General features: G+C 45.1%; 2 protein-coding genes across 3 annotated transcripts in view; both read left to right on the top strand.

Moving 5' to 3' along the window:
• The first annotated feature begins 1,024 nt into the window (after positions 1 to 1,024).
• On the top strand, positions 1,025 to 9,299 carry LOC143296079 (uncharacterized). 2 transcript variants are annotated; one of them, XM_076607835.1, is made up of 4 exons: positions 1,025 to 1,297; positions 1,620 to 3,168; positions 5,985 to 6,131; positions 7,557 to 9,299. In XM_076607835.1, exons 2-4 carry the CDS (start codon positions 2,913 to 2,915, stop codon positions 7,730 to 7,732), a joined length of 579 nt encoding a protein of 192 aa, XP_076463950.1. In that variant the 5' UTR covers positions 1,025 to 1,297; positions 1,620 to 2,912; the 3' UTR covers positions 7,733 to 9,299. The 2 variants fall into 2 exon arrangements, with proteins under 2 accessions (XP_076463950.1, XP_076463951.1); XM_076607836.1 differs by lacking the exon at positions 1,025 to 1,297 and having other exon boundaries at positions 1,559 to 3,168.
• A 194-nt stretch (positions 9,300 to 9,493) lies between these two features.
• Positions 9,494 to 13,366, top strand: part of LOC143295832 (DNA-directed RNA polymerase III subunit RPC6-like) — a 40,167-nt gene continuing 36,294 nt past the window's right edge. Inside the window, exons 1-2 of the mRNA XM_076607476.1 lie at positions 9,494 to 9,814; positions 13,280 to 13,335. The gene's annotated coding sequence lies outside the window, so the exon portion shown is untranslated. The remainder of the gene's footprint in view (positions 9,815 to 13,279; positions 13,336 to 13,366) is intronic.

Raw genomic sequence — 13,366 nt, forward strand, 5'->3', positions numbered from 1 at the left:
TGGGAGTTAGTATAGAAAAGAAAAAAAAAAGGTAGAAATATAAATCAAGCTTTTCAGCCACAGGGAAGCCAGCACCAAAACCTACAGGCAAATTTCCCACATCCAGAATGACCCGGACCTGGGACAGGTTTTTCACAGACCCCCCCCCCCCCCCCCCCCCACCCCCCCCACCCCCCCTGATAGCGTTCCAGAGAGAGAAGAACCTCCGTGACTTGCGCCGCTTGTGAGGACCAGAATCAGCCACCAAACAGGTAACCCCTCCCCCCGGGGCCCAGGATGTAGCCCGGCGTGTGGCGAGGCCAAGTGTAAGACCTGTGCCCACATCGATGCCTCCACAATATATGAAATATACAATGAAGTATGCGTACTAAAAACACACAAATACCAGTACATCAGCACGCACGAATCCTCCAGCTCCAACTGCAACCCACAAACCCACACCCACTCCACCGGCACAAGACACACACACACACACACATACACGCGCGCGCGCGCATATGAATATGTGTACGTTTAAAACAGTAAAAATAAATAAAAAAAAATAAAAAGTAGAAGTAAAAACTTGGCTAAAACCTAAAAGTGAAGATAACACCGCGTGCACTCCCTCCTTCCGCGTCAAATCAGGCTAACCATTATAGTGAACAGCACGTAACACTGGATTCGGCCTGTTCCTTCCTTATGCATGGTGTGTGTGTGTGTGTGTGTGTGTGTGTGTGTGTGTGTGTGCTGTGCTGTCTGTCTGTCTGTCTCTAGTTTCCATCTCCCCCCCACCCCACCCCCGCCATCCCCCCTTCCCCACTTTCCACAGCCCCGTTTCCTCCCCCGCAGACTTTGACCTTCAGTTGGGAAGGCAAACACTGGTTGCTGGATAAATTATTCTCTGTCAGTCAAGCCAGTACTCCGCCACACAGCCAGCTTCGTTCTTTGCACGTGCATGTGTTTTTGGCACATGCGACGCGGTAAGCACACACACACACACACACACATGTTTGGGTTTGGAGCGTCGATCGTCTGCTGCTGAAGCAATCGCGCCCTCACACCACAAGACCTGTTTTATGTGCGTTTACCAAGCACCGTACACACCACTGGTATTTTTGGCTGCTCCGCGGATCTAATCTTTTCCTTCACGCGGAACACGTAAGAGACCTTCATAACTTCATTCCCGTTGAGTTGGATCTCCTTCAGTTCATTTAAAATCAAAGGATCTGTGCCCCAGTTGAGTGACTCGTGTCAAAAGTGAAACTGAAAACGGCTGGGTGGCGGCGGTCTGAACTACCGGTATTCAGGTCACAGGATGGTAAGAGTTGGCATGCACTGTGTGAAGTGTGGTCCGCCTGGGTGGCTGGGTGGGTGCCTTGTTGGCTGACCGGCCGTGCATCTTTTAGAGCAGGGAGAGAGGTGGCAGAGTGGTGAAGACGCATATCTGTCAGTTCAGAGTCTGTGAGGGTCTGGGTTCGATTCCAGGTCTCGACATTTCTCCCATGTTTGACTAAACACACACACACACACACACACACACACACACAACAACAACAACAACAACAAACAAAAACAAACAAACAAACAAAACAAAAATAAACTGAGTGTGTAGTCATTCCGATGCAACGATAAACCCGGAGGTCCCGTATCCAGCATGAACTCAGCACACTGAAAAAGAACTCATGACAACAAAAGTGTTGCCGGTCTTCTGGCAAAATTCTGTTCAAGAAATCATTTCTGATAGCTAAAATATATGTGCATGCTGCACTCAGGCCGGATTATGCTGCTCGTCAGGCATCTGCCTAGCAGATGTCAGTGGTGTTGCATATATGGATTTGACCAAACACAGTGATGCATTCTTGTGAAAGTGAAAACGGCTGTACAGCTGCCACGCATAGATTTGACCAAATGCAGTGACACACCCTTTTGAAAGTGAAAGTGGCTTTTCAGTTGCCCGATACATGGATTTGACCATACGCATTGACACCACCTTGAGAAAGTGAAAGTGGAAAGTGAAACTGGCTGTACAGCTGCCATGCACAGATCTGACCAAACGCAGTGACGTGTCCTTTAGAAAGTGAAAGTGAAAGTGGCCATACAGCTGCCATGCTCGTATTTGACTAAATGCAGTGATGTGTCCTTGAGAAAGTGAAAGTGGCCATACAGCTGCCATGCACGTATTTGACTAAACGCAGTGATGTGTCCTTGAGAAAGTGAAAGTGGCCATACAGCTGCCATGCACGTATTTGACTAAATGCAGTGATGTGTCCTTGAGAAAGTGGAAGTGGCCATACAGCTGCCATGCTTGTATTTGACTAAATGCAGTGACGTGTCCTTGAGAAAGTGAAAGTGGCCATACAGCTGCCATGCACGTATTTGACTAAATGCAGTGACGTGTCCTTGAGAAAGTGAAAGTGGCCATACAGCTGCCATGCACGTATTTGACTAAATGCAGTGACGTGTCCTTGAGAAAGTGAAAGTGGCCATTCAGCTGCCATGCACGTATTTGACTAAACGCAGTGACTCGTGCTTGAGAAAGTGGAAGTGAAAGTGAAACTGGCCTGACAGCTGCCATGCATGGATTTGACCAAACGCTTTGACACCACCTTGAGAAAGTGAAAGTGGCCGAACAGCTGCCATGCATAGATCTGACCAAACGCAGTGTGACGTGTCTTTGAGAAAGTGAAACTGGCCTTATAGCTACCATGCATGGATTTGACCAAACACAGTGACGCGTCCTTGAGAAAGTGAAAGTAAAAGTGAAACTGGCCTTATAGCTACCGTGCATGGATTTGACCAAACGCAGTGACGCGTCCTTGAGAAAGTGAAAGTAAAAGTGAAACTGGCCTTACAGCTGCCATGCATGGATTTGACCAAACGCAGTGACACCACCTTGAGAAAGTGAAAGTGAAAGTGGCCGAACAGCTGCCGCCATGCCGTCAGTGTGGCAGGCAGGCGGGTGGTTCCCGGGCGGGTGGGTGACCACAGGTACCCGACTGACGCTGGCCTGCCTGACGCTGGGGGCCGTGCTGTTCGTGGTGGGCTTCTCCACGGACTGGTGGGTGGAGACAGTGGTGTGGTCCTCCGAGCACCGCCACATGGTTTCCCTGGCCCGGGGGCTGTGGAGACACAGGGAATGCCCACCCTCAGGTTGCACCAGCCACCCCTACCACCTCCCCTCTCTGCCAGGTACGTAGGATAAGAAAAGAACAACTTAATTATCTCATTAAGAGAAATTACATCAGGTGCGGCAAAACATACGTAGACACTTATACGGCTCAACACAAAATCATGAACATGACTTAATTAAAAAGAATCAATAACATACAAGACGTTCATATAAAAACTATTGCATATAAAAAAAGAAGAAGAAGAAGATATATTCACTTGATTAAAATGTTGAAATTAACCATTACTATAAACATATTGAAATACACCAAGGCTAACATTGCATTATTATATTGCACATTAATTAAGAAAGATAATGATAACTTTATCATTACACAGTAATTATCAGTATATCGAAAGACACGGAGATTGCACAATTTTTATTGCACGTTCATCCTGGACACTGTCACGTACGTATTGTACGTGGGTAGGTTAGGTAGGGACCTCCCCCACCCCGTCCCCTCCCTTCCGGATGTGAACTCATTCATTGCCAGAATTCCTGATTGATCAGGTACCTATATGGGTAGGACGTGTCAGCCTTTGCCCTTCTCTCTTCTTCATGGGCTGCTTTCACTTTCACTGTGCTGACGGCCACAATCATCAATTTGATTTTTACGCCGTTTTTGTTGGGTTGCGATGAAAGAAAAACAAGCTACAGAAAGCGACAGACCTATTAGTGAGGATGAAAACCTAGTCCTACTCTAAGTGGGTTCTCCGGCAGGCTACTATCACTTCACTTTTCGCCCTTCCGAGCTAGCCGGTCCCTTGCTGATCTTAGACAGCAGGGCCACAAAAATAAATTTAAAAACCCCCAAAAGTATTGGGGTAAGAGAGGGGGTGGGGAGGAGGAGGGGGGCGGGGGGGGGGGGGGTTAGGGGATCTATTATCTAATTAACTACTGACTGGGGGGCACCCTAGACTTAAAGGTGTCCAAGGTGTCTGCTGCTATAGCTGTTTCAGGCAGGTTGTTCCAGTCACGTATTGTTCTGGGGAAGCTACCTCCATGCTCACTCATATACATGTACATGAGTGGCCTTTTACATTTATGACCCTTTTTACCCGGTCATGTAGGCAGCCATACTCTGTTTTCGGGGGTATTTGTCTGATCAATCCACTAAGCCTACACACTGTCTATGAATCGGAACTTACGGCAACTGATTGTATGTAGAGTGCAGGTCCTTACTTGATTTTCGGCAGAAAATGGAATGAAGGAAAAAATCTTATTTCTGATTTATCTTGATTGATTGTTGGAACATTTCATGGATGATATTATGAAATTTCATTAAAAAAAAAATTCTGTAATTTTATGCCCAGCTCGTAGGATATAACCCCACCACACACTTATAAATAGACTTTGTGGGGTTGGACCTAGCTCAATAGACTCTGTGGGATTGGACCAAGCTCTCTATCACTCTTTTATTATGCACCAAAGACACGTATCATAATTATAAGTGAACATCCAAATGCTACCTTTACTTTTTTTTTCTCTCTCATAGAACCCTCGAGAATTCCTAATTGATTATTGAGTATTTGGAGCTATGGTTATGGTGTCACCGTACATTTACTGCCTTTGAGACATATTTTACGAGTGAGAAGAAATTATCCTCATTTTCTGCCCTCGGTATGCTGAACAGATCGTTTAGTGACTGGTGACAGTTGTATTTAACAGAGAACAGTCTTCCGCACTTCTTTGAATTCTTTGCAGTTGAACAGGAAATGATATATATATCTGGGCTGCCTCAACTTTCTCTGGAAAAGGAGATGAAGTTCCCGTGTCTGTATTGAGCCATCGTGTGTTAGCATTCAGTCCTTGTGCTCTCAGTGTAAGCCTGGCAAGGCGAGAGAGACAGACAGACAGAGACAGAGAAGAGTCTTGAATTAACAATTGTATAGAAATAGTTGAGTTGCCTGACTGGCAAGTGTAGGCAAAATGAGGCTTTGTATTCAAGAGAGGCATTGAGAGCTGTCTTGAAATCACAGTTGTATGGAAATTGTTGTCTGAGTAGCAAGTGTAAACAAAATGAGTCTTTGTAGTATTCACATTGTCTTGGTTGACCATGTGTGTGGGGGTGGGTGGGGGGTGGGTGTGGGTGTGGGTGTGAATATGTATGTGTGCGTGCATGCGTGTGTGTGTGTGTGTGTGGGTGGGGGGGGGGTGAGTGTGTGTGTGTGCGTGCATGTGTGTGTGTGTGTGTATGTGAGAGCGTGTGTCAGTGTGTGTGTAAGCGTGTGTCAGTGTGTGTGTGTGTGAGTGTGGGTGTGGGTGTGGGTGTGAGTATGTATGTGTGCGTGCATGCGTGTGTGTGTGGGGGGGGGGGGGCAGGGGGGGAGTATGTGTGTGTGTGCGTGCATGTGTGTGTGTGTGTGTGTGTGTGTGAGCATGTGTCAGTGTGTGTGTGTGTAAGCGTGTGTCAGTGTGTGTAAGCGTGTGTCAGTGTGTGTGTGTGTGTGTGTGTGTGTGTGTGTGCGTGCGTGCGTGCGTGTGTATGTGTGTGAGCGTGTGTCAGTGTGTGTGTGTGTGTCAGTATGTGTGTGTAAGCGTGTTTCAGTGTGTGTGTGTGTTTGTGTGTGTGTGTGTGTGTGCGTGTGCGTGTGTAAGCGTGTGTGAGTGTGTGTGTGTGAGTGTGTGTGTGTGTGTGTGTGCGTGTGTATGTGTGTGAGCGTGTGTCAGTGTGTGTGTGTGTGTGTATGTGTGTGTGTGTGTGTGTGTGTGTGTGTGTGTGTGTGTGTGTGAGCGTGTGTCAGTGTGTGTGTGTGTGTGTCAGTGTGTGTGTGTGTGTGTGTATGCGTGCGCTCGCGCGCGCGCACTTCAATCACCCTTGCCTCTGAACCGTCAGGGTTCCACAGAACAGCCCAGGGTCTGGAGTGTGTGGGCCTCGCGGGCCTGGTGCTGTCCTACGTGCTGCTGCTCCTCTTCGGCTGTGTCAAGGCCTGTCATCGCCGGGAAACTGTCGTCTTCTTTCTCCTCTTCAGTCTGGGGGCAGGTCAGCATTGCCTCCCTTTTCTCTCTTGATTCGCTAACTCACTTCCAGTTTTGAATTCCTGGTGTCGGGGTGGGGAGTGGGAGTGGGTGGGAGAGGGAAGCAGGATCTCTTCCCTCAACAGGAACAATGTCTTCCAGCCAGAAATGCCAGAACAGCCAGGGTGTCATGCCTGTACTCATACAAGGACTTCCCCCTTGGAACGCCAGGAGAACAACCAGGTCATCACCACTCTTCAGACAGCCAGGACTTCCCCCTTGGAACGCCAGAAGAACAACCAGGACATCACCACTCTACTTAAACAATAACTTCTCCCCTGGAACGCCAGAAGAACAGCCAGCCAGGACTTCCCCCTAGGAACGCCAGAATGACCTCCCATCTGGACAGACAGCTAGGATTCCACTCCCTCAAACAACAGCACCCTCTCCAAGCCAGCGCCTGAGCGTTGAACGTCAATGACCTTAAGGGTGTACACCAACAGGTCACTAAACTCAACAACTGTTTGGGAGGGGAGGGAAGGGTGTGTGTGTGTGGGGGGGGGGGGGGGGGGGGGTGAGGGGGGGCGTAGAGCCACGGCAACATCCCTCCAATGCACACCGTTCTTGGGGATTCTTGTCAGGTGTGCTGCCTCTGACAGTCACGTTCTGGTGGTGAAAATTGTGTGAGGATGATAATGAGAGTCGTGTGATGGATGATGATGGGGATGATAGTCATGTGTGGATGATGAATGCTGTGTGATGGTGATGAGGATATGTGCTGATGATAACTGTCATATGATGATGATATGTGCTGATGATAACTGTCATATGATGATGATATATGCTGGTGATGACTGTCATGTGATGATGATGATGATGATGATGATGTTATGTGCTGGTGATTGATGTGTGGTGATGATGAAACGTGCTGGTGATGTCTGTCATGTGATGATGATGATGATGATATGTGCTGGTGATGTCTGTCATGTGATGATGATGATGATGATGATATGTGCTGATTATGAATGTCGTGTGATGATGATGATAAGTGCTGGTGTTGAATTTTGTTTGATGATGATGATGATGATATGTGCTGGTGATGATGATGATGATGATGATGATGATATGTGCTGGTGATGATGATGATGATGATATGTGCTGATTATGAATGTCGTGTGATGATGATGATAAGTGCTGGTGTTGAATTTTGTTTGATGATGATGATGATGATATGTGCTGGTGATGATGATGATGATGATGATGATGATGATGATATGCGCTGGTGATGATGATGATGATGTCATTTGCTACAGCTGGTGATATGGGTGTCGTTGTGTACACAAAATGCCCACTACAACAAAACACACTGATGACTTATACCCACCCTCCCGTTTCTGTTTGTGTGTGTGTGTGTGTGTGTGTGTGTGTGTGTGTGTGTGTGTGTGTGCAGTGATGTCCATGGTAGCTGGCTTCTGTGTCTTCACCTTGCGGTACGTCGACGAAGGGTTCGAGATGGGCTGGTCTCTGGGCGTGGCCATCGCGGGCTGCAGCCTCACCTTAGTGGCGGATGTGGTCATTGTGGCGGAGAATCCGCTAGTCCTTGTTGTGGAGAATCTGATCCGTTAGTCCTTGTTGTGGAGGAGAATCTGCTAGTCATTGTGGAGGATAATCTGATCCGCTAGTCATTGTGGAGGAGGATAATCCACTAGTCATTGTGGAGGATAATCTGATCCGCTAGTTATTGTGGAGGATAATCCACTAGTCATTGTGGAGGATAATCCACTAGTCATTGTGAAGGATAATCTGATCCACTAGTGCTGTAACCGGGTTCCCCCATCTATCTATGCTCTTTATTTATTTATTTATTTATTTTTGTGTGTGTGTGCCCCAGCATCAGGGACATCTTGTTTTCTATATATATCTTGGAGCAGTGATGATGAATGATGATGGGGGTGATGATGATGTCTCTACGTGGTGGGGGTCGGCCATTCAGACGTGGGGACTACTCGACAGGACAGGGCTGTACTACTCTTGCGATATATTCTGGCGTCAACCAGTGCCTTGACACATACAGACACCTGCAGTGATGGTCAGGAAACCTGTGCAACACTCCCCAAAGACCACATCCAGGAAGTGGATGACCCCGGCTTGACTGTGCGGTCCTCAGTCTTTCTGTAGTGAGCTCACAGCTGCACACTCAGCGCTGGGGAGGAGCTGGTCATGGGCTGAATTAATAGCGCAGCTCTGATGGGGTTGGAACCGCGCGGCGTCCTCCCCAGTCGTCAGTCTACAGCACTCACCGCTTCACCACAGTGTGTTTACTCATTTGTACGCATGGAATTTTACGTGTGAGACCTTTTATTTATTTATTTATTTATTTTATTTTATTTTTACCATACCATGCAGGCAATCATGCTATTTTTATGGGTGTGCTGATAATCATATGTATATTTTTGTTTCCATAACTCACATAACGTCGACATGGATTATGGAATCTGGAATCTTTCATTTGTATTTGTATTTGTATTTCTTTTTATCACAACAGATTTCTCTGTGTGAAATTCGGGCTGCTCTCCCCAAGGAGAGCGCGTCGCTACACTACAGCGCCACCCATTTTTTTGTGTATTTTTTCCTGCATGCAATTTTATTTGTTTTTCCTATCGCAGTGGGTTTTTCTACAGATTTTTGCCAGGAGCAACCCTTTTGTTGCCGTGGGTTCTTTTACGTGCGCTAAGTGCATGCTGCACACGGGACCTCGGTTTATCGTCTCATCCGAATGACTAGCGTCCAGACCACCACTCAAGGTCTAGTGGAGAGGGAGAAAATATCGGCGGCTGAGCCGTGATTCGAACCAGCGCGCTCAGATTCTCTCGCTTCCTAGGCGGACGCGTTACCTCTAAGCCATCACTCCACACACTCCAGATCATGTGCATATTTGATCTTCTGCATGCGTACATACACATGAAAGGGGTTCAGACACAAGTGGCTTTCCACATCTGGTGGTCTGTGAGATTGAAAAAATCGTCACTCTTAATTAACCCACCTGGTGACTTGACTGGGATTCGAACCCTGAACCCTCTTACATTGAAAGTCCAGTGCTTAACCACTGGGCTGCCGTGCACGACGTACCTTTCAATGTCCTTTTATACGCTGATGGCATGGATGGTAAAGCAGCAGTGGGTTGGACTGATGAATGTTATCTCCCCTTGTTGTCTTATTTATTTATTATTTTATTTATTTATTTATTATTATTATATTATTTATTTATTTATTATATTATATTATTATTATTATTAGTAGTAGTTTTTTGTTTTATTTTTGTTTTGTACGCTTATAGTTGACTTCATCAAGTTTTTGCGCCTTATACATATTATTATTAGTAATTGTTTTTTATGTATGTATCTATTTATTTACTTTTTTTTTCTCAAGGCCTGACTAAGCGCGTTGGGTTACGCTGCTGATCAGGCATCTGCTTGGCAGATGTGGTGTAGCGTATATGGATTTGTTCGAACGCAGTGACGCCTCCTTGAGAAACTGAAACTGAAACTATCTGCCTTTGTCTTACTTGGGAATGAAAGTTACTGTTCCTGTTTATTTCGGTTTCACGCGCCTGTTTTTTGTTTAACTTCCGTTCGGTCTTTTAGAAAATACCAGTGATTGATTTTTGATTTTTAAAATGATTTAGTCCGGAGAAGTCCTGCCCTGCAGGTATTATGTTTGTTGTTTTGCTTTGTTTTTGTAGCATTCCATGGCAAGTGCCACTTGGAACTTCCATACACCTGGTCCAAGTTTTGTTTGTTTGTTTTGTTTTGTTTATTTATGTTCTGGTGATCTTAGAAACTTGGTCTGTGTAGTCTAGTGTCGGCCAGAAAGTTTGGGTGTGTAGTCTGCTGTAGGCTGAGATTTGTTACAGTTTTACTGGGTTGTTTACCTGTTGGTGTGAAGTTGATGAAGAAAACTTTTGAATGGAAGCCGGCGAACAGTGAAGGTATCTTTATAAGGTGTATATATGTGCTAAGAACTGTGAAATGTGTCTTTTTAAAGTGTATATATGAGGCTCTTAGTGCTGCAGGTTAGTTGGCCTTTGGGAACCATCCCAACACCGACCGTCCTAAAACCCTCTTGGCCGTATGCAACTTGTGCAAGACACTCTCCACTATAATCAAATTCTCGCCCAGATGGTCAGGACAGCAGTTACCTCCTCTGCTGTTTTGACGGTCATTGTCGAACACGACTATCATACATGCGCCGGCATACTGATAATGCAGTGTAAGTGAAGAGAAAGGATGCTGCGTTGTGCAATGGTGGCAGGTTTAATATCAGGCTGCTGTCTGTCCACTCGCACCGTAGGGGGTGGAGGTGGGGGTGGGAGGGTAGGGGGTGGAATGCTGTGAGATCTTTCAGCATAAACAGTGTCACCCCAGCTTCCTGAAATCCTGGGCACCAGATTTCCTCTCTTCTATCGCTCTTTGTTTCTGCCAAGCTGTTCCATCTACCTACTTTTTTTTGTGTATATGTTCTGGAAAGCCTTGAATATTTTTTTTGTCCATTTCTGGACTTGATAATTAGGTATTCTTACGTTCATAAACAGGGAGTTCACGACAATTGTAAGGTTGTTAACTATGCGGTTTTGGCATTCTTTGAACTTTTGGACATTATTTTTGTGTGTGCCTTACTGACATATAACATTGTTGGTTTTCTTTTTTGGGGGGAGGCGGAGGGTGGGGTCTCAGAAATCTAAAAATTCCCCATACTCTGTACGCCACTGGTCAGTACAATATTCCTTTCTCTGTATCGATGGGCATCATGTTTGACAACAAACTCAATGAACCAATAAGTGACTAAGCTCTGTCAAAGCGCACACCATGAGTAACTCAAAATCAGTTATTTAACTCACTTGTGGCTGGCATTTTCCAACTTTTGATTGCTAAACTTCACAGAGTTCAAAACGCTGCAGCTGACCTTGTCTTCAAGTCTTAAAAAAAAGAAGCAATAAACAAACAAAACAAAACAAAAACAAAAAAACCTGCTGGATAAACTCCACTGCCTCCCTATCGCTTAGAGAATTGATTACAAAATTTCTTACATGTGTCTGGATACTTTTTCTGGCATATCCACTCACTTTTCTGATCTCGTGAGCACTATGTTCCCTCCCATTCATTGTTGTCTTCTGCTGCTGACTCAAGTGTTCTTTCTTCTTCTTCTTTGTTCTTCTTCGTTCGTGGGCTGCAACTCCCACATCACTAGTGTGAACACAAGCGGGCTTTTACGTGTGTGACAAGTTGTTACCCCGCCATGTAGGCCTGCCATACTCCGTGTTCGGGGTCGTGCATGCTGGGTATGTTCTTGTTTCCATAACCCACCGAACACTGACATGGATTACAGGATCTTTGATGTGAGTATTTGATCATCTGCTTGCGTATACATACGAAGGGGATTCAGGCACAAGCAGGTCTGCACATATGTTGACCTGGGAGATCAGAAAAATCTCCACCCTTTACTCACCAAGCGCCGTTACTGAGATTCAAACCCAGGACCCTCATAATGAAAGTGTAATGCTTTAACCACTCGGCCATTGTATCTGTCATGTGTTCTTTGAATCCATTCATCACAAAAGAAATTACAAGGACAGCGTGCCTTTTTTTTTCTTTCTTACCTTTGTCCTTTTACCTGGAAAAATGACATCTCAGTAATGATCTGGCCTCAATACATTTATCTGTTCACTGCCTGTTTTCATGGATGTCTAGGTATTGTATTGGCGTGTGATGTGTGTGTGTGTGTGTGTGTGTGTGATGTGTGTGTGTGTGTGTGCGCGTATGTGTGTGTGTGTGTGTGTGTGTGAATGCTAAACTACTTCACTGATACATTTCAGTTATCATGCTTTGAAGTGTCTTAATTTTTTTTTTTCTTAAATTATGGTGCCTAGTGTAAAAAAGAAAAAAGAAAAAAAAAGGTCACTTTTGTAACCACCTTTTCCCCCCTTTTTGATTGTTATTGTTCTGTGCCCCTGTGCTGGGGAGGTACAGCGTATTATAAATACCCATTATTGCCATCATCCTGCTATCAATGTATTCTGGATAACTGCAGGAGAGAGGTGAGACTGTTTCAACAGAACTCTGGTCATCGTGGAATCAGTGGGACTTATAATAATAATAATAATAATAATGGATACTTATATAGCACACTATCCAGAAATCTGCTCTAGGTGCTTTACAAAAACGCTTTTGTTAACATAAAACATCATATCTATGTTACATACACACACCAAAATGTGACTACACATGCACACGCACACACGTACACACACACACACACACACACACGCTGCATACATACATTTTAACATACATGTGTATCTAACAGCTACCCTAACACATACGCACACATAGGCAGGCACAAACTTACATAAACACACGCACACGCACACACAATACACATTCATATACATGCATGTAGTTATGTACACTTATAGCTGTTGGTATTTATTCTTTGTCGAGTTCACTGACATTAATGCTCACACTTTGTTTGAAACCAGTACACATACTCTGTGTATTCTTTGTTGATCTTGATGACATTGATGCTCACACTTGGTTTAATATCAAATATATACACACTTTGATATATTACATCATATCTATATATATGCATATAACTGTTATGCTTCCTTTGTGATTTATGTTCATAGAGTTGTCAGATATTTCATTCAAGACCTCTGGAGTGTATGTGTTGTCAGCACTTGATGTGACGGCAGTGTTTTACATGCTGTAAACTGACTGTCAACAAGACTTGTGGAGTGTATGTGTTGTCAGCACTTGATGTGACGGCAGTGTTTTACATGCTGTAAACTGTCAACAAGACTTGTGGAGTGTATGTGTTGTCAGCACTTGATGTGACGGCAGTGTTTTACATGCTGTAAACTGACTGTAAACAAGACTTGTGGAGTGTATGTGTTGTTAGCACTTGATGTGACGGCAGTGTTTTACATGCTGTAAACTGTCAACAAGACTTGTGGAGTGTATGTGTTGTCAGCACTTCATGTAACGGCAGTGTTTTACATACAGTAAACTGACTGTGAACAAGACTTCTGGCGTGTATGTGTTGTCAGCACTTGATGTGACGGCAGTGTTTTACATACAGTAAACTGACTGTGAACATAACTGGGTCTGTGTCCAGACTTGAGAGACATGGCCGCTGAGTGATCACTTCCCCCCAGGGCCTTCCAGTCACAGGTGGGAGGTTCGAATCCCAAATGTTGTGTCT

Source organism: Babylonia areolata, chromosome 21, assembly GCF_041734735.1.
Source record: "Babylonia areolata isolate BAREFJ2019XMU chromosome 21, ASM4173473v1, whole genome shotgun sequence".
Taxonomy (NCBI): Eukaryota; Metazoa; Mollusca; class Gastropoda; order Neogastropoda; family Buccinidae; genus Babylonia; species Babylonia areolata.